At 42.2% G+C, this 19,807-nt stretch overlaps 1 protein-coding gene across 1 annotated transcript in view; it reads right to left on the bottom strand.

The window, feature by feature from the left end:
- ELAPOR2 (endosome-lysosome associated apoptosis and autophagy regulator family member 2) overlaps nucleotides 1-19,807 on the bottom strand; it is a 178,696-nt gene that overhangs the window by 67,006 nt on the left and 91,883 nt on the right. Inside the window, exons 3-9 of the mRNA XM_073551299.1 lie at nucleotides 12,003-12,198; nucleotides 9,382-9,529; nucleotides 7,337-7,423; nucleotides 5,669-5,774; nucleotides 2,741-2,893; nucleotides 2,428-2,516; nucleotides 706-886 (exon numbers count right to left, since the gene is read on the bottom strand). Coding sequence (XP_073407400.1) covers nucleotides 706-886; nucleotides 2,428-2,516; nucleotides 2,741-2,893; nucleotides 5,669-5,774; nucleotides 7,337-7,423; nucleotides 9,382-9,529; nucleotides 12,003-12,198 — 960 coding nt within the window. The remainder of the gene's footprint in view (nucleotides 1-705; nucleotides 887-2,427; nucleotides 2,517-2,740; nucleotides 2,894-5,668; nucleotides 5,775-7,336; nucleotides 7,424-9,381; nucleotides 9,530-12,002; nucleotides 12,199-19,807) is intronic.

Genomic DNA, 19,807 nt, shown 5'->3' with positions numbered 1-19,807 from the left:
GAACCTGTTAACGTGGCCTTAAAGGATGTACAGAACAAGAATAACAATCACTATACAATTATAGATGCAAACAAATTCCAGTAGTAGAAAAAACAATGTTTAAAGTCCATGTGCAGAAATTAGATTGACATAGCAGACACAAGGCCAAGATCAATGTATGTGTCGCCTATGTACAAGGCCCTTTCAAATTAATAGAATGTATTCATATAGTGTGCTTTTAATAGTTGTGTGATCACAGCCTTGTGTATATCATTTATTTGGGTGGTTAGTACTTGGCTTAGGGATTATGGGGAGCACTGAGCTACAGAACACTTGTACTAGCCAACTCTATTCACTCAGGGTATGTTCACATTATGTGATAGCGGTGTAACCAAAAGCTTCTTCATTATCGCAACCTCTTGTTAGGGATCACATCATTTTAACTATTTATGTTATTATCTAGTGTTGTTTAAATAAAAAATACTATTCCATTAGTGTCTCATTAACTTCATTAGACACACTTCTGGATAGAATTTATTCCATAAGTTTCCTGTTTTTGATGGGCAAAAGTGCACAATGGCACTCTTATTAATTACATGTGTTTTGTATAGTTTGCTGTTTTCTTTCAATGAGAAAGTCAATTCAATAATCACACAGTGGTACGGTGGTGTTTAGAAGATTAATCATTGAGTGATATCTCTCGCTCTCCATCCACAGAGCTCTCACCTTGTATGCCATCAGAAAAAGTCCCAAATGGGCAAGGAGAGCAGGTAGATGTCCCATTGCTATAAAAGCCTGGGTTGCAGGGAGGACAATCTTCCTTGTTCCCAGAAGCTGGAAGCATCATTGCATTAGATAGGTCTTCTCTGCATATCTTTGGCTCAATCCATTTAGACATGACCTGAGTCTAACCAAACATGTCAAACAAAAGTTTTATTTTCATTTTTAATGTAACATTCACTAAGTTCATTAAAGTAATTAAAGCCATTCTGTTACCAGGCAATGTGTGTCCTGAAATTACCCGGTAGGGGTGGTAATATAGCGCACCACATATAATAAGAAGCATATTAGGCTGATTGTTCTGAACTGTCACATGCCATTTTTAGCATTCCAGTCTTCTTATATGACCTCTGCATCACCTATTGTTATATAATATGTTGAAGAAGTTCTTGGCTTAAAGCTCTTTGACCTTTTCCGGACACCTGCGCAGGTGCGCGATGCTGGGAAGACTGTGTGGATGATGTAGGACGCATCATCTACACAAACCAAGAAAGATGGCATCGCAAGAAGATTGCGCCGGACCAAGAGCATTGACACCCCTCGGACCAGACAGGTGAATATAATAAAAGTTCTTTTTCTCTTTTTCTCTTTCAGGTTGGGTTGGGGCAGAAATACAGCATTAGAGAACGCTGTGTATCAGGCCTGACAGGTTGTGACCTTATGTCATATCGGCCAAACCTGGTGACAGGTTCGCTTTAAAGCACCACTCTTTGGCTTAAAGCACCACTCCTTGGCTTAAAGCACCACTGCCCTTTTTTTTTTTTATTCTACCACTGGAGTGGTGTCACTAATGTAAGTTCCCTGCCCCTAGTATTATACTCACCAGTTACTGTCTCCATCTGTTATTAGCGCTTCTCTGGTCAGTGTTGCGCAGGTTGTGACCTGCTGTATGGCCCCAGTGTTTGTTGGGCGATCCATGAGTCACTACAACGTAAATCTATAAGAGCCAGAATGAGCCTCTCATAGACTTACTTTGAGAGCTTATAAGACAAATTTTAAAGGGGTCACAAGAGTTCTGACATTTTTGGATGTGTCAGCAAACGCCCACCAATTTAATCGCCATCTTCAGCTAACCTGTGAACAGGTGATATTTGTTATAACCAGAATACCCTATTAAGGTAAGATCTTTTGAACGCCATGAAACTGATTTCCAAATCTACTATTTGATTGATTTTGCTTTTATTCTTACCTCAGATACAGTTAACAAGCGATAATCAGTTAATCATGGTTTTTTCGATAATTGGACCTCACAAGTCTCCATAAATGGGTTCTGCCTATGGAGTGTTCCTGCATACATCCCAGCCTACAGCTCGGTACTATATTGAGGCTTACAATATGATGGCCTGCTCTGACCATTTTTGATACATTGTTACTCTGTTTACAACATTGCCTATTTTTTGGGATAATCTCTTAACTGGCATTTACCCATTGTTACTGCATTGAACATTTTTACTCAATCTAAAACAGACTAAAGAGATTATACATATAAAAATCTAATAAAATGCAGGGTTTTTTTATTTTTCAACCTTTAAATGGGTTAATATTTGTATATATGACTGTAACAGAAACAGGGCAGTAAAGGCAGAATGCGAGAGACATCAGGAGTGACATTATGTTCTCATTAGATATCCTGCATCATAATGTGGAGAAAGGGCGGATGTACATTACCTTTCCTTCGTTGTCACAAGGAGTGTGTATTTGAAACATGTCTTTCTCTGAGCATGGAGGACGATCGACACACTTGCTGGCTCCTTCATCTGAAAAGAACCATAATTTGTATGTGAATGTCTCAGTGATGAAATATGTTATAAGTAGTTCTCCTCTCCTGACATTGGTATAGATCCATTAATTCAAAATCATTACACCTAGACACTGGTAGTTAGTAACAAATTCCATCAATTGGAACCAACCTCAAGTAACAAGGAACTTTATTAGACCTCTAAACTTTCTACTGACTGCTAGTATTAATGTCATAAAATACCTGAGAATTGTGTTTGCAGGTTACATTTATTGCATTCCTTAGCTCCTTTGTCTGAATATGTGTTCCTAGGGCAGATCTTACAAGATGAAGACCCCGGTGTATCACTGTATGTACCGGGTTTACAAGGAAAGCACTCAGAGGTGTATGCAACTCCTATAGTAAGACAAAAGCACATAAGGCAAGGCAGGCGTAACTAATAATTCTTACAAATGAATGTTCCTTCCTGATTGCAAAAAAAAAACATTATCAACCATAGACTAACAGAAAACAACAAGTTCCATTTCCAAGTTTCACCCCTTCCTGACCCAGCTATTTTCCATTTTTGTGTATTCATTTCTTTCCTCTCCTACTTCCTTTATTTTTCCATTGATAGGTGTGTGATTTGTTTTTTATGCCCTCATTTTTATTGATATAATAATGGGGTAGATATGGTTCTGGAGTTTAGATATTTCTTCTCCTTATGCCGCTTACCCAGTAGTGTACCTTGAATCTCATCTGCCACATTGCGAAAGCTCCAATGAGGCTCCCAATTATTGCAAGTCTTTAACACTAGAACTACCTACCAGAGGGGTCATTTTGACCCTTTTGCTATTTCTTTTTCCTATAATTTCTAAAATTTTAACAAATGAGTTCTGACTTTTTGTGTATATTTTAGGACACAAAAATGAATTGTAACTTTTTCAGGGGCCCGGATTTTACAATTCATACCTATAAGTACTGAAGGGGTCAATTTGACCCCATACATAAAAGTAGTAGTAGGCAAGTCACCTGATATTACAGAGTACAGAAAATCACAGTGCTTCTCCCTAGTTGTAGAGTGTAATTGTATATTTGCATATCAGGGATGATTCAGCATTTTGTTTTGTCTAAACTTGTCTGAACATGTTTGATCCATGTCTCCTGTAGCGATTTCTGTCTGCACTTTAGTAGCAAACATTACAGTTGAAGCTACAACTCTGCATGTTTGTACAGTGTCGTTTTATTACTTCTGCGATCTTACAAGTCCCTTTTTGCGACGTATATTTGAAGCATGAGCAAGCAGAGGGGTCTGACAAGTGATGAAATTTTGAAATGTCTTCAGAATTTATCTGAAAATGAGTCAGAAGAAGTGGCCCATCATCCGCAATGTCTGAACCACAAACAAAAGGACAAGAAATCCGCAAACGTCGAAAATGTGGAGTTGGAAGATGCAACGAAAACAAAACAACTAAAACTTGCGCAAGCTGTAACAAACCAGTTTGTGGAAAATGCACTGGGAAAGTGGAAGAAAGTACTGTTTGTGTTAACTGTTGGACACCGCATGCTATGACCATGTAAAAGGAAAATGCGTGCTGTACTTGATCTTAACACTGTTCCTACTAAGTTAAAATAAATGTTCTTTAATTTGTTGGCAACAAAAAAGTTATTTTTACTCCAGAGTCAGTACTTTTGAATGGGGGTCAAAATGACCCCTAATGGTAGTTATAAGGTATTATGAAACATGCGGTAGTTCTAGTGTTAATAGCACTGGACCTTGGGGCTCCCTAGGCTCTGGGGCTTTTGTGATTGCAACCCCTGCACCCATTACAGTTCTAACCCTGCGTTTGCTAATTGGGTTAATTAATATAATATTTTGATAGATTAAACTTATTACATATGTGTAATTTTTTACTTGTTTTATTTTTTTTATTTGTAATGGGGAAAATAGGGAGTGATTTGTACTTTCATATGTATTTTTTTTCCTAATTTCGCTGTTTCTTGAGATCTGAGCACTTATACTATATACAGCAATACCACAGTATCCTATGAATAACAGACAGAAGCTGGTGTCCACAGGATTATCACTATGACAGCCACATGGGTCTTCAGCCGACCCCAGCTGTTATGGCAAGCCATCAAAACCCCAGGATTGCATCATGTGGAGGGGAGGGTGCATAAATGACGCACCCCCATTCCGGAATGTTGAAAATGCTGCTGCTAACAGCTGTGGGTGGAGTTCAGCTCCACGTGCGGCTGTTAGGAGCAGATTATGGCTAAACATCATATGCATCATCTGCTGGCAAAGATGTACCAAGGTCAGAGCGCCAGCATGTAATGAACCAGTACTTTATATGCCGGTAAGGGGTATGCTAAATCAATATGGGTGACATTAATGATAATAATGAATCACTTAACCAGTACAGGACCAGATCATTTTATCCTGATCCTGAACAGGAAGATCTTTGTTTTTTTTTCATATATACGCTTTTGTCGGCTCACAAAAAGATTTCTCGTTTGGAAATTCATATAGATTTCACCTCTTTTTTTGTGATACATGGGGCTTAATTTTTATATAATTTTTAAATACTTGGGCTTTTTGCTGATAATCGGGTAAAAATGTATAGAATAATAGGAAATACATGTTTATTTTTCCCTTTTTTAATTTTACATTTTTATGACCCTAAAGGACATTTTAACATTTTAAATTAGAAATGATCCAATTATCCGCAGATTTTTTTATTTTTTTTTTTCATTTATTTTACACAATTTATGTATACCCCATACACACGGGCATGTTAAAATATTATTAAATGCTTTTGTGGTGATTTCCCTGTAACTGGGGCTGCATGCCAGCCCCAGTTACAGGGGAACTTCAGCCTCCTGGCTGCATAGCAGACCGGAGTTTGTGTCTTAGGACAGATCAGCTTCTGCTCTTTTCCTGCACCAAGTTTTCATTTGGTAATATAGTTTTTGATTATGTTTATATTGTTCATACTTCTTGCAATATATTTGCATATTTGTAAATTCCTGTGATTTTTTTGGTTTGCTTACTGAATTTTAATAAAAATAAGTTTATTAAATATCTGAATTTTTGGAATTCAGAAATACTATCACTTTTTTGCAAGAATTCAAAATGTATGCTTCAGTGAGACATTAAAAAGTTTACAAGATTCTAGGAATGTAGTTTACCTTCTATAGTAATATTCTTTATCAGGACAGGTTTCACCACCTTTGATCCTAGAAGAATGCCAGTCGTTCTCCAATACAAAATATTCGTTCCAGATTTTAAAGCCACCTGCAATCATAACATGAAAAAGGTAATTTACGACACATAAAAAATGGCACACCTTAACCGCTTTACCCCCCAAAGCTGTTTGCACCTTCATGACCAGGCCAAATTTTACAGTTCAGACCAGTGTCACTTTATGAGGTAATAACTCTGGAACGCTTCAAAGTATCCCACTGATTCTGAGATAGTTTTCTCGTGACATATTGTACTTCATTATAGTGGTAACATTTCTTTGATATAACTTGCGCTTATTTGTGAAAAAAATGGAAATTTGCAAGGACATACAGTACTCAAGCCGTCCAAGACGTACTGAGTATGTCCAAGGTCGGGAAGGAGTTAAAGGGAATGTGTCAGCAGGATTGCACCCCCAAACTATTTATATGCACATGTAGCACTTTCAAACACAAGTCCAGCAATACGTTTACATGGACAGTCCATCCCTCCGTCACTGAGAAATCAGAGTTTGATTGATATGTAAATGAGACTGAAGCCTCCGTCACTCCAGATTATTTCCTGCCCAGCGGCGCCCCCTCCTATTTGACTGATTCTATTTGTCAGAAATTAACATTTAACTTTTCTCTACATAATTTTGTCTAGGAAATCACATCGCACAACGAAAGATGCATTAATTTATATGTTATTGAAAGGTTATTCTCAACTCTGTGCTTCCAAAGGCAGGGTTATGAAAACAGCTGATACCTATGCTATTTGTGTAATTCACACAGATATGGATTAAAATTTGGAAACAGAATAGCAAAGCGAGCTACACTGCTGACGTACCTTCTGAGCTGCTGTGTTGTGCCATGCTGTTTTGGTTACTCCCATTCATTTCATAACCCCACCTCTAGTTGTCGGGACCTAGAAACAGTTAAGGCCCGTCACACTAAGCGATCTCGCTAGCGAGATCGCTGATTTCGTGACACATCTGCGATCTCGCCAGTGAGATCGCTGTGTGTGACAGGGATCAGTGACCGACCCCCTTGCCAATTATCGCTGATCATGCTCGAGCGGCCTGGGCCGTTTTTAGATCGCTGGTCTCCCGCTGCCCAGCGCACATCGCTTGCGAGAGACCAGCGATCAGCGACGCTGGATGCTGGTTGCTAATGTAAACGTCTGGTATCCAGGAGCCGCGGCTCCTGGATACCCGCTATTTACCTTGGAAACCGGCGTACACGCTGGTTTCCAAGGTAAACGTCGGGTATCCAGGAGTCGCGCGGCTCCTAGATACCCGACATTTACCTTGGAAACCAGCGTGTACGCCGCTTTCCAAGGTAAACAGCGGGTATTCAGGAGTCACGCGGCTCCTGGATACCCGACATTTACATTAGAAACCAGCGTCCAGCGTCGCTGGTCCTGATCGCTGGGGCTGTCTATGTGACAGCTCACCAGCGATCAGCCTAACGATGTCCAAGCGATCCCATCATGTCGGATCGTTGGTGGGATCGCTGAGACATCGTTTAGTGTGACGGGGCCTTTATTCCCATTTCAACCATGAAAAGCAAAGATGGGAGTAAATATTTAAGGACTTGTTATTGCTGAACCACATTAGGATAGCTAAGAACCCATACCGAATGATGCATCCAATCACTGTTCTCAGAGAGTTTCACCCACTTATCTGATGCAGAACTTGTTTCTTGGCATTGATCATTTTGAATCTGCCAAAACAAATACAGCAATTATTTAATAAAAGTGCTTCAAAAATAATATATTATAGGTTATATGTAAAAAAATAAAACACCAGAGTAGGTGTATAGTTAAAACCAAATAATGATATACAGTGATCAAATACCAAATACTAACATACAGTGCCCAAATAATAACAGAATATACCAATATAGAGTGAGTAAATAATACCAACCAAATAATAGCAATGTACTGTGCCCAAATATTACAAACCTATTAATACGAATGTACAGTGCCAAAATAATACCAGTACCAATAACAGAATGCACAAATAATACCAATATAATACAAATAATACCAACTTACAGTGCCTAAGTATAATAACCAAATAATGACAACATACAGTGTCCAAATAATACCAGCAAAATAATGCAACCATATAAAAATACCCAAATACCCAAATGATACATGCAGTGCCTGAACAATTCTGTTCAAGTAAATAAACATCCTCTATCTTCCGTCTTGGTGCAAATAAAACTCCCGATTGATTCTCCTGAATCTCTCTGCAGCATTCAACACTGTGGATAACCAGCTCCTCCTCACTATGCACAACTGAACCTACCCTTAGAGATCGACGCCTTTGAAATGTGATGCTGGGGAAGCATATTATCAATAACATGGATCACAAGAAGAACAAATAAATTGATTTTACAACAAATCAAGCCAGAAATGTCACTTGAAGCAAGGACACATCATACGAAGAGAGTAATCACTGGAGAAGGACATCATGGTTGGAACAATAGAAAGAACAAGACACAAAGGACGATCAGCAACCCGATGGCTTGATACAATCAAGATAACAGTGTAGAAGACCCTGGTGAACCTATCTAGGCTTGCACAAGATCAATCTTCCTACAGATTGTTCACTCAAGTCACAATGGCCCGAGTTAGAGCTGAAGGCCATTAAAAAATATATAGTTCTATATTTTCATATGAAATTAATATTTTGTTAAGTCCAACGAGTTTATTTGCCACTTTTTCAACTTGGATACATGGCAAGATCATAAAAGTAAATTGAAGAATTAATCATTGAGAAAAACATTGGACTAGACCATCATAGTACAACTTGCCCCACAAAAAACAAGCCCTCACATGGCCATATTGATTGAAAAATAAAAAAAAGTTATGGCTCTGGGAAGAAGTGGAGCAAAAATAGGGAAATACAAAAACTGAAATACAACTGGTCGTTAAGGGGTTAAGCATGGGGGTGGATCAATCATGCTTTAGGGTAGAGAGAAGAATGGATTCACTGAAATTTCAACAAATTCTTGATGCAAACATAACACCATCTGTAAAAAAAAAAGCTGAAGTTGAAAAGAGGATGGCTTCTACATATGGATAATGATTCTAAACACACGTCAAAATCCCCAATAGACTATCTCAAAAGGCGCCAGCTGAAGGTTTTATAATGGCCCAACAGTCCCCTGATCTGTACATCATTAAAATTCTGTGGCTAGACCTCAAAATAGCAGTGCATGCAAGACAACCCAGGAATCTCACAGAATTGGAAGAATTTTTCAAGGTAGAATGGATGAAAATCCCTCAAGCAAGAATTGAAAGACTCTTGTCTGGGTACAAAAAGTATTTATAAGATGATACTTTCAAAAGGGGGTGCTACTAGGTAAAAACCACACAGGGTGCCCAAACCTTTGCATTGGCCCCTTTTCCTTTTTGCAATTTTTAAAATGTAAAAGATGAATATATATATATACAGTATATTTTTTTTTTTTTGCCTAAAATGCAAAGGAAATGTGTCACCTTTAACATTTGGCCTTTTAGAAATCATTCCATATTCAACTTGTATATATATAAACCATCACACAGCATTGACCATACAAATTGAGTACATTGCAGTTTTATTCCCCTATAGTACACTAAAACAGGTAAAAAGGCAATTAAATATACATCAATTATACTTAAAATAACTTACAAAGAATTCAAAAAAGATGTTATTGTCCAAATATTGGTAATCAAAGGACACTGAACCAGCTTTCTTCAAGTGCACCGCATAAATAAGGGAAACAGTACAGTCATCTCGGTTTGATTCAATGTAGTTTCCTCGAGGAATCCAAGATGAGCTGATTGAATAAAATGTAAGGATGATAAGTACTAATAGTCTCATAAGACATCACCGGGGACATCTACTTAGATCCTGCAGGAAAATGCGCAAAAAAAATATAAAGAGGCATAAGCAAATAACCGTATTTTGCAGTTTATAAGACGCACTGGATCATAAGACGCACCCCAAATTTTGAGGAGAAAAATAGGAAAAAATCCTTTTTTAATAAAATGGTGGTGCTTCTTACAATCCATGCATCTTATTGCTTACCGGAGGTGGTGACTGCGGTGACGCGGGGTCCCAGAGTCGCTACTAGCAGAGGCAGGAGTGGGGCGATGCTGCAGACCCCAGACTGGGAGAAAGGAGTGTTCAGATGTGTGACGCTGCGGGTGTTCGGTGATGCGGGGGCTCCACCAACATTTTGTGAAAGCCCGAAGCCCCCCATACTTCCATGGTTTACTTTGCGGTGGACTCTGGGAAAATAACCACTGGGGGTGGTGCATGCGCAGATGGAGACCTTGGCGCTGAGATTTCATCTCCCAAGATCTTCACTTGTGCATGCGCTGCCCCTGGCAGCCATTTTCCCAGAGTCCACTGCAATGTAAACCATGGAAGTGTGGGGTTCCCAGGCTTTCACAAAATATCAGCGGAGACCCCGCATCACCGAAAACCTGCAGTGTCGCGCCTCGGATTACCTCCTCATCCCAGCCTGTGGTCTGCAGCAACCCGCCACTCTTGCCTCCTCCAGCAGTGACCCTGGGACCCTGCTCCACCGCGGCCGGTAAAGTATATTCGAGTTATAAGACACACCTCCATTTTCCCTCCTAATTTGGGGGAAAAAGTGTGTCTTATAATTCGAAAAATACGATATATCACATCTTTTATTTGTCAAATAGATTTTCTCTCTATTTTATGTTGCATTCTCTAAGAGGTCAGATATGCATCAAATTTATGGTTTTTATGAAAACTGGTTCAAATTTTCTCGCCAGGCAATACAACAGTAATAAATATAACAGTTCATGGTCTTAAAGAGGTATTCACAAGTTTGGAAGTCATCCCCTATCTATTGGATAGAGAACAATCTTTCAACTGCTGGGGTCCACCTTCTGGGACCTCACTGATTCTAGGAAACATGGGTCCGAAGAGCCACATGTGAATGGGGGGATGGTTGATCATGCGTACTGTCATTGCAATCATTTTTATGGTACACCAGCAAATTCCATCTCCGGTGGTCCCAATAAGAATGAAGTGCACTTGATCGACCAATGCTACATTCACACGGAGCTCTGAAGAGCCTCGGTTCTCATAATTGGTGGGGGTCCAAATGGTCAGACCCACAGCAATCGGGACGTTATCCCTTATCTTCCAAACCTTGAGAATACTTTGACTTGAGAATACTTTAAGTACGTGAAATATGTCACAGACGAAACCTACATGAAGTTCTTATATAAAAGGAGTTACTGGCTGTTTACTGTGTTACAATAAGCTGGGCATCAATTTTAAAGGAGAATTTATTCAATAAGTATCTTTTGACATGTCAGTGAGACGTGCCTGAAAATAACATGACATGTGGTCTCTAAGCTGAGATATCGCTCCGAACAAGACCCTATACAGAAACCCGTTCGACATCCGTGGTGTTGTCAAATAGGTGCTACTGTTAGAGATACTAGAGATACTAGGTTTGCGTCTGTGCTGTGTCTGAGTTTAAAAGCTGTGAAATTCTCTTGCCAGCACCATCAATAGAAAAAATCTATTTATATAATTGCCTTGTACTGTTTTCATTTCCTCTTCTGTCCAGATGTCACCGTATCCCAGAATTCCAAGCAGAGGAAGTTCACCCACCGCCATATTGGGACACCCAAGTGATGGGTGTCTCAATATGGAAACTGTTGCTGGTACCAACCTATTGTGCGGTACCACCGGCGGAACACAGTTGCACCACACACACTATACGCCGTATGCACCACACACACACACTCAGACTCACACACTCACGCAGCATCTTGCGCGGTACCACCAGCAGAACACTGTCGCACCACACACACACACATTCTATACTCTGTACGCACCACACTCACATTCACACACTCACACAGCCTCTTGCGCGGTACCACCAGTGAAACACCGTCGCACCGTGCCTGCATGAATTCCGCGCAGTGAATCATTCAGCTGATCCCGGCGGGACATGCGCGACATGTCTACAGGCAGAGGAAGCCGGTCACATTAAAGGGGTTTTCCAATGAACAAAGTTTATTTTAAAAATTATCTGTGTCTGACCGTGTACGGAGCATACCACATCTCCTGGGCAGGGCAGGAGGCAAAAGACAATGCTGACATTACAGCAGGGGATCACAGAGGATTCATTCAAGATAACTGCTTACCTAGAGCAGTGTATCATATCCAATGATTAAACTTATGTGAGGTACCTGTAATGTGATTTTGTAAAACTGATTTTGCTGATAATACCTCCTAGATGTAAAGAACACACATACTTGTCACAACTGTCAGGTCTGTTTCCAGAAAAGTCAGCGGTGGTCTCCATAAACGTTGCCACATTGGAAAATCCTGACGGCATCTCATCCCATTCATCAAACTTGATCCCAGTTCCCAATGAATATGTTCCTGCTGCGCACTCTGTGCATGACTGGGTTTTAATTTCCAAGAACTGGCCAGAATCACAGGAAAATGCTGAAAAACATAAGCGACTGAGAATAGACTGAAAAGAATTTCATTTTTAAAGGCAAGTCAATGAAACAAGCATGAAATGCGGAGTAAATCAAATACAACAAACCAAACACCGAAAAGGAGAATAACCAGAAACATTTTATAAGCTTGTCACATAACCAAGAAACATTTCATGAAATCAGACAATCAGATTGATAATTATTTAGAAATAGATATTCCAGCCCAATATGAGTCCATATCAGTATGAAATATTATCATCAAACAACCTCAGGGCAGACCTGACTAAGCAAAGTCCACTATCTTAAGTGTGGAGCGTATGATAAATAGCATTCCTCCAGACCAGAATTTCAGGTCATGCTAGCTGGACTGGTTTCCACCTTAGAGTTCCTTACTTAAGAATTACAAGATATATATATATATATATATATATATATATATATATATATACATATATATATTTATTTATCAGGTGCAAAGCCTTACAGTTAGGGCTCATTCACACGTCCATTTTTCATGAACAACGTCTATCCATGTTTTTCATGGACAGAACTCGTATCTCGCATAGTCTATGGGGCTGTTCGCATGTCCTACTATCTTTGCAGACCGAGAGGGCTACACAAAATTGGGAAGACGTGTCTGATATTGATTTGAATGTCGGAACAAAATCAGCAATGCAAGTCTATGGGTCCGAAAAGTAGTGTTTGTCTTCCACAGATTGCTAAATGGAAAAAGGTGGAGACACTCTTTTTATTTGTTTCTCATCTGAGAAAAACTGATGAAACTTACACCAAAACTCTGATGAAACTCTGGTGAAACTAGAAATGTTTGTTTCTAGTATTTGAAAAAAACGGATGTCTGAATGAGCCCTTAGGCTCAGGGGTAGATTAGCACTGTGGTAAGGCATGGCAGTATTTTTGCCAGTATTTCACATCAGTCAGATACTGATAAGCCAAAACCAGGAGAGGGTGATAAATACAGAAGTTGTGACGGGCTTATACTTTCCCTTTCATTGTTCCTCTCCTGATTTTGGCTTACAAATACTGATGTAAAAAACTTACCAAATACTTAACGTGTGGACGTGGTCTAAAAGTAATTCTTTTTATAGTACAGTCTACATTCATAATCCGTTTCCATTTTTTACACCCTTCAGATACGGACTGTTTTTTGTCCCGTGTACTCCACTTTACATCCATTTTTTTCCTCATTTGTTTTTTTAAAATAGAACAAGGTAAACTATATGAACTTTTTTCTCCCCTGACTTTCAACAATTGAAAAGTTGAAAAAAATGAATTGAAAACTCTTGTAAGACAGATGTTGTCATATACACTGCGCAAAGAAATATAGGGAACACAAGCAGCCTGTTTATTGATTTTCTACTTTTATTTGGAGTATCATTCCAAATCCAAAACTCCATGGGATATTAATTTTGATTTACATTGATCATTTTTATGTTTTATTGTTCTCAACGCATTCCACTATATGATGAATAGAAATTTGCAACTGGAATAGTGTTCCCTTTATTTTTTTGAGCAGTATATATAGATGTGCTCAAAAGTTTCCATACCTGGCAGCATTTTTGCTTTCTTGGCCTTTTTTCAGAGAATATGAATGATAACAACAAAACATTTTCTCCACTCATGGTTAGTGGTTGGGTGAAGTCATTTATTGTCAAACTACTGTGTTTTCTCTTTTTAAATCATAATGACAACCCAAAACATCCAAATGACCCTGATCAAAATTTCACATACACTGGTGATTTTGGCCTCATAACATGCACAGAAGTTGACACAAATGGGTTTGAATGGCTACTAAAGGTAACATCCTCACCTGTGACCCGTTTGCTTGTAATCAGTGTATGTGCATAAAAGCTGAGTGAGTTTCTGGGATCCAGAAAAACTCTTGCATCTTTCATCCAGCCACTGACGTTTCTGGATTGTGAGTCATGGGGAAAGCAAAAGAATTGTCAACGGATCTACGGGAAAAGGTAGTTGAACTGTATAAAATAGGAAAGGGATACAAAAACATATCCAAGGAATTGATAATGCTAGTCAGCAGCGTTGAAACTGTGATTAACAAAAGGAAAATTAGGGGCTCTGTAAAAACAAAACCACGGTCAGGTAGATCAACAAAAATTTCACCCACAACTGCCAGGAAAATTGTTCAGGATGCAAATACAAATCCACAAGTAACATTACCTGAAATACTGGACTCTCTGAAAACTAGAGGTGTGGCTTTTTCAAGATGCACAATAAGGAGGCACTTGAACAAAAATTTGCTGCATGGTCAAGTCGCCAGAAGAAAGCCATTCCTGTGCAAACGCCACAAAGTATCTCATCTACAATACGTAAAACTGCACAGAGACAAGTTTCAAAACCTCTGGAACAAGGTAATTTGGAGTGATGAGACCAAAATTTAACTTTTTGGCCACAACCATAAATGTTACATTTGGAGAGAGGTCAGCAAGGCATATGATGAAAGGAACACCATTCCTACTTTAAAGCACGGAGGTGGATCGCTGATGTTTTGGGGATATGTGAGCTACAAAAGCTCAGGAAACTTTGTGAAAGTTGAAGGAAAGATGAATGCAGCATGTTACCAGCAAATACTGGAGGGAAATTTGCATTCACCAGCCTGGAAGCTGCGCATGGGACGTACTAGGACGTTCCAACATGACAAACATCCAAAATACAAGGCCAAGGCGACCTGTCATTGGCTACAGCAAAACAAAGTGAAGGTTCTGGAGTGGCCATCTCAGTCTCCTGACCTCAATATCATTGAGACACTCTGGGGAGATCTCAAGTGCACAGTTCATGCTAGGCAGCCCAGAAATTTAACTTTTGATCAGGGTCATTTGGATGTTTTGGGTTGTCATTATGATTTAAAAAGACAAAACATAGCTTCACCCAACCACTAACCATTAGCAGAGAAAAAGTTTTGGTGTTATCATTCATATTCTCTGAAAAAAGGCCAAGAAAGCAAAAATTCTGCCGAGGTATGTAAACTTTTGAGCACAACTGTATATATAAATATATATATATATATATATAGGTGTAGTAACCACTATGTCCGCTAGGGGGCGCTGTGTGGAGGTTCCAAGGGAGAGGATGAGTGGCAGAATCCTGAAGGAGGGTTGTGTATCTCAAAGGGGGTGGCTTTGAGATGGAGACTTAGTTATGCGTATTGATCAGCAATGGTATTGCTGAGGTGTTATTTCAAGGTATAAGGGAGAAGTCTCTAGGTAATTTGGGAGTTGGACGGGCCAGTTACCTACAAACCCACCCAGGGTTGTGTCTGAAAACGCCTGTATTAAAAAGCTATGTGAGTGTGTGAAGGACCTGTGATGAGGTCATAGTCACGTGACCCGGTGGGCGTGGCTATAGACCATATAATGTGGCCAGGGTAGGTCACATGTGAGGAATACTGGGACCTGATTGGTCCAGTGTGGAAGGTCCTGCAGACATGGAACTTCCTGCCTGACAGCACGTGTGAAGTGGCTGTGAGCAATGGCGATGTGTGCCTGAGAGTTCCCTGGAGGGAATGAACGTGTGTGGAATGCTGAAGCCGCATGAGGAGCCCTGACTTGGGTGAGATAGTTGTGAGGCTAAGAGAGCCTGCGTACTGGACATTGATAACCAGAGTGAAGCATTATAATGGACGCTATGCTGATAATGCTGTTAAGTGCACTTTCTGTTGCTGCTGTGGTTTATGAGGCGTGAATAAACCGCAAGGACTGTATGATTTGTTGGAAAATCCTGTGCCGGAACTGTTTTTTTGTTCGCTGCAAGCGAGAATCCCCTAAGTAAATGACAGCGCTACCTCACATTTGGTGGAGAAAGCTATGGGCAATATTGTAGCCTTGTTTCTGTGAGCAATGAAAGAGGACTGCAAAGTCGGTTGCTAAGGGCAACGGTTTCCAAAAAGTGCATGTTGCAGTGCTGGCAACGCTGAGTCAGGAAGGCTAACGGTTGGGGAAGCCACTGCCCGGCTGTGGTTCTGGAACCGTGGGGCGGCCTAGTGGGTAAGGCACTGTCCGGATCGGTGAGCCCAGTGCAGCCGTTTCCCCAGGAGAAAAAGACTGATAGGACAATTCTGCGGTAGAGGGGTCCGAGAACCTGTGCGGCAAGCAGGTGACGGTCGTGAAAGAAAAAAAAAAAAAGTGTTTTACTGACCGGGCTCAGTGAGCAAGAGACTGGTGATTGCTATAGGGTGCCTCTGCGGATAAGAGGTACCCGAGAACCTGTGTGGCCGACACAGGCAACGGACTGGTGTTCGTGGTGTACTGACCTGGGTCAGTGGTAAAGACTGTGTTCCTGGAGGGTTCAGTGAGCAAGGTCCTGGAGGGTCAGTGTTGGGAAGAGCCCAGGAGCACGTGGTATGACCTTGGACCTGGTGAGGCGTAAGTGTTGGGCAGTCTCAGGCCGAGACGGATGTCCTGAATAGCACCCGCTAAGCCCCTGTACCTGGTGAGGCCGGTGTGTTGGGAAACCCTGGAAAGAGGGTCGGCTCCCTGAATAGCACCCGGTGCGCCCTGTGTGTTGGACGGTCTCAGGTGGAGATGGTGCATCCTGAATAGCACATAGATAGGACACGTAAGCTTTGTGTTGGTGAGGCCGGCGTGTTGGGAAACCCTGGGAGGAGGGTCACTCCCTGAATAGCACCCGGTGCGCCCTGTGTGTTGGACGGTCTCAGGCGGAGACGGTACGTCCTCAATAGCACACAGAAAGGAAACGTGAGTTTTTTGTGTGGTGTTTTTCTTTTCTTCTTTTCTCAACTCAGCCTGCGGTGGCTCAGTGGGAGTCAAGAAGGTGACAAGTGGCTTGATATGGCTCAGTGGGGTCACGAAGGTGACAAGCGGTTTCTGTTAACTCGGCGGGGTTACGAAGGTGACAAGCGGCTTCCGGTGGATCGGCGGGTCCACGAAGATGGCGCAGCAGGTGCTGCAGTGACTCCAGCCGCTGTGTGTGTGAACAGCAGCCGGTGGTGTCGGTGATTGGTGACAGCAGGAGCTGTGGTGGTGCCAACAAGGACTTGTGTGGTATCGTTAAGACATAAACTGTGCTGTGTGAACTGTGGTCTGAGAAGACCGGTTTAACGGACATGGGGAGATCCCGAAAGGGGGTGGAGTCCCAGAAGGGGGCGGTGACCCAAAGCGGGGTGGTAACCCAAAAAGGGGTGGAGTCCCGCAAAGGGGCAGCAACCCAAAGTGGGGTGGTGGTCCAGAAAGGGGCCAAGTTTGAAGGAATGACAGCACTGGGTGACTCAGTGGGTATGTCTGGAGTACCGCAGTGTATGTGTATGTCATTTCCAGAATGTGGGATATTCTTTCCGAATGTTAACGACCCGCAAGTGTGTACCGTGATGCTACACCAGGAAGGGATATAGGGACGGTTGGACTCAAAGAGTCAGGTGACTCTGGTAGGAAATCCTCTCACTCTCTGTCTGACCGAGAAAATGGTCCAGGTTCGCTGTGCACATGGGGTCACAGTGAACTATGCGGTAGACAGAGTAATGTTTGAGGAGTACGGAGGCCGTGAGTACCAAGGTGGCAGTATACCACTAGACTTAGTTTTTGCCTTGGAGTGGGGCCGGGATGTGGTCAGGTTTGATGACCTATGCCAGGAAGATAGAGACGTGTCTACTGTAGGGCTAGCAGACACTGAGACGCTGACGCCTCCTACCGTGGACAGGCCAGACGTAGGGGCGACCGGAGAAAGAATGACGTTGGACGAACTTACAGACCCGACGTCACCTGAAGGGTACAACGGTGTGAGTGAGAAGGGTGTGAGAAACAAAAAGATCGGAGCTTACACACGGACAGAGAGTGTCCTGGGGGTTCACCATACGGTGTGGTGTGACTGTGACGTGTTGTTGCCAGTAGCCTCCACGAGGACAGAGTCTAGTGCTGTGCTGACTGAAACTCGTGACAGGACTGACGGTAACCTGGTCGAGAAGATAACGGGAGTAGAGACACAGTCAGAGGGTAACTGGGGGGGGGTTCACTCAGCTGACGGGACTAACCCAGGGGTACCCTTAGACGATATGATTAAAGAAGTAATGGTGCAACACATACTGGCCAAAAGAGAACTAGAGCAGGAGATACAGTTAATAAAAGAGACAGTGAAGGAACAGCTCGAACGAGAAAGTGTGATGAGACAAACGGCCGAGCACAGAGTGGAGGAGCTTGAGAAAGAAGTCATTAAGCTCAGAGGTCACCTGTCAACGTGGCACAGCGTAAACAACACCTTAAGAGAGAATGTGGTAGGGCTTGAGAAAAAAGTCTTGAAGCTCAGTGGTCACCTGTCAATGTGGCAAAATGTGAACAAGACCCTTAGGGAAGAAATGGAAGAACTCAGAGGAGTAGTTAAAAGTCTTCTGCGGGAGAAATTGGACGAAGACTTACTGCGGGTGAGCGTAAGTGATAACAGAACAGAACGGCCAGTAGCCCTCGTGGCAAAGGGCCATGAAGTGATCAAATCGTGTGAAGTTGAGGAGTTAAGAGCGGAAGAAGTCACCCGGTCGGGTCAATGGCAGTGAGGGTTGTGTCCGTGGTAAAGCTAGAGCCTTCGGTCCAGGAAGAGAGCAAGACCACAACCTTCCAATTGGTGATTGACATACCAGAAGACATGCAAGAAGCCTGTGAGGAGGAAGGTGTGCATGAGGCTTTCAAAGAAGCGGTCAAAGCGTGTAAGGTGTGCTGGGCACCTGAGACTCGGCAGTTGGTGGTAGTATTGGATAGAGAAGATACATCAAACCGAGTAGCTATCCTGAAAGAGATGCATCTACAGTGTCTCCACACCAAACAGCGGGTCAGGCAGAGTAATGTGAAGGCTGCTTGATGCCTAGAATTAGCAAGGGAGGCTATGGATCAGCTGGGTTTGCGGAAAGATGTGGTGCCGGTACCCAAAGCTCTGATTGGGAGAATCATTGGAAGATCCGGGAAGGTAATGCAAGACCTTGTGAATATCTCCGGTGTGGTGAGAGTGAGGATCTCTCCTGATGAAGACCAATTATCCAGTGAAGTGGGTAGGATTCCCATCCTAGTGGTTGGCTCCGGGGAGAGCCTGAGAGACTTTCGGATGCTATTGGAGTATCGAGTGAGGTACCTGCAAAAGATTGAGCAGTTGAGGCAGGACCGCAGGCGAATTAATAAAGAAGTACGGAATACCAGATGGCGGCCGCCTGCAACCCAACAAGATGTAAGGACCCGAAGAATGCCACCAAGAGGTGACAGGGCAGATGGCCGAAGAATGTCAGCAAGTGGTAGCTTGACTGGCAGGATGACGTGGAGAGACCATAGTTCCTGTGAGACCCTGAATGAATCAGACTCAGGCCAAACAGTAGGCCTGATTAGGACTGAGGATCGTACCAACCGGAGGAGCTGGTCAGGGAACGGAACAAATAGAGAGAGGAAGGTAGTGACTGGACCGTGTCTGATGACGCAGACAGACTATAACTGGAGGGTCAAAGAGCAGGACCGATATTTTGACCGCTGGGGGCGGGGGAGGCCTAACGTAGAGAGGAGGCCATATGACAGGTGGAAAAGGTTCTCTCGACCTGTAGGGCAAGGTGTGATGAGTGCCCGGTCTCGAGAGCCTGATGTAATGTTGTGTGT

Source organism: Dendrobates tinctorius, unplaced genomic scaffold (assembly GCF_039654945.1).
Source record: "Dendrobates tinctorius isolate UK_male_01 unplaced genomic scaffold, ASM3965494v1 ptg000174l, whole genome shotgun sequence".
Lineage (NCBI taxonomy): Eukaryota > Metazoa > Chordata > Amphibia > Anura > Dendrobatidae > Dendrobates > Dendrobates tinctorius.
The sequence above is the reverse complement of the archived record's forward strand: the minus strand, read 5'-3'. Positions and strand labels throughout refer to the sequence as shown.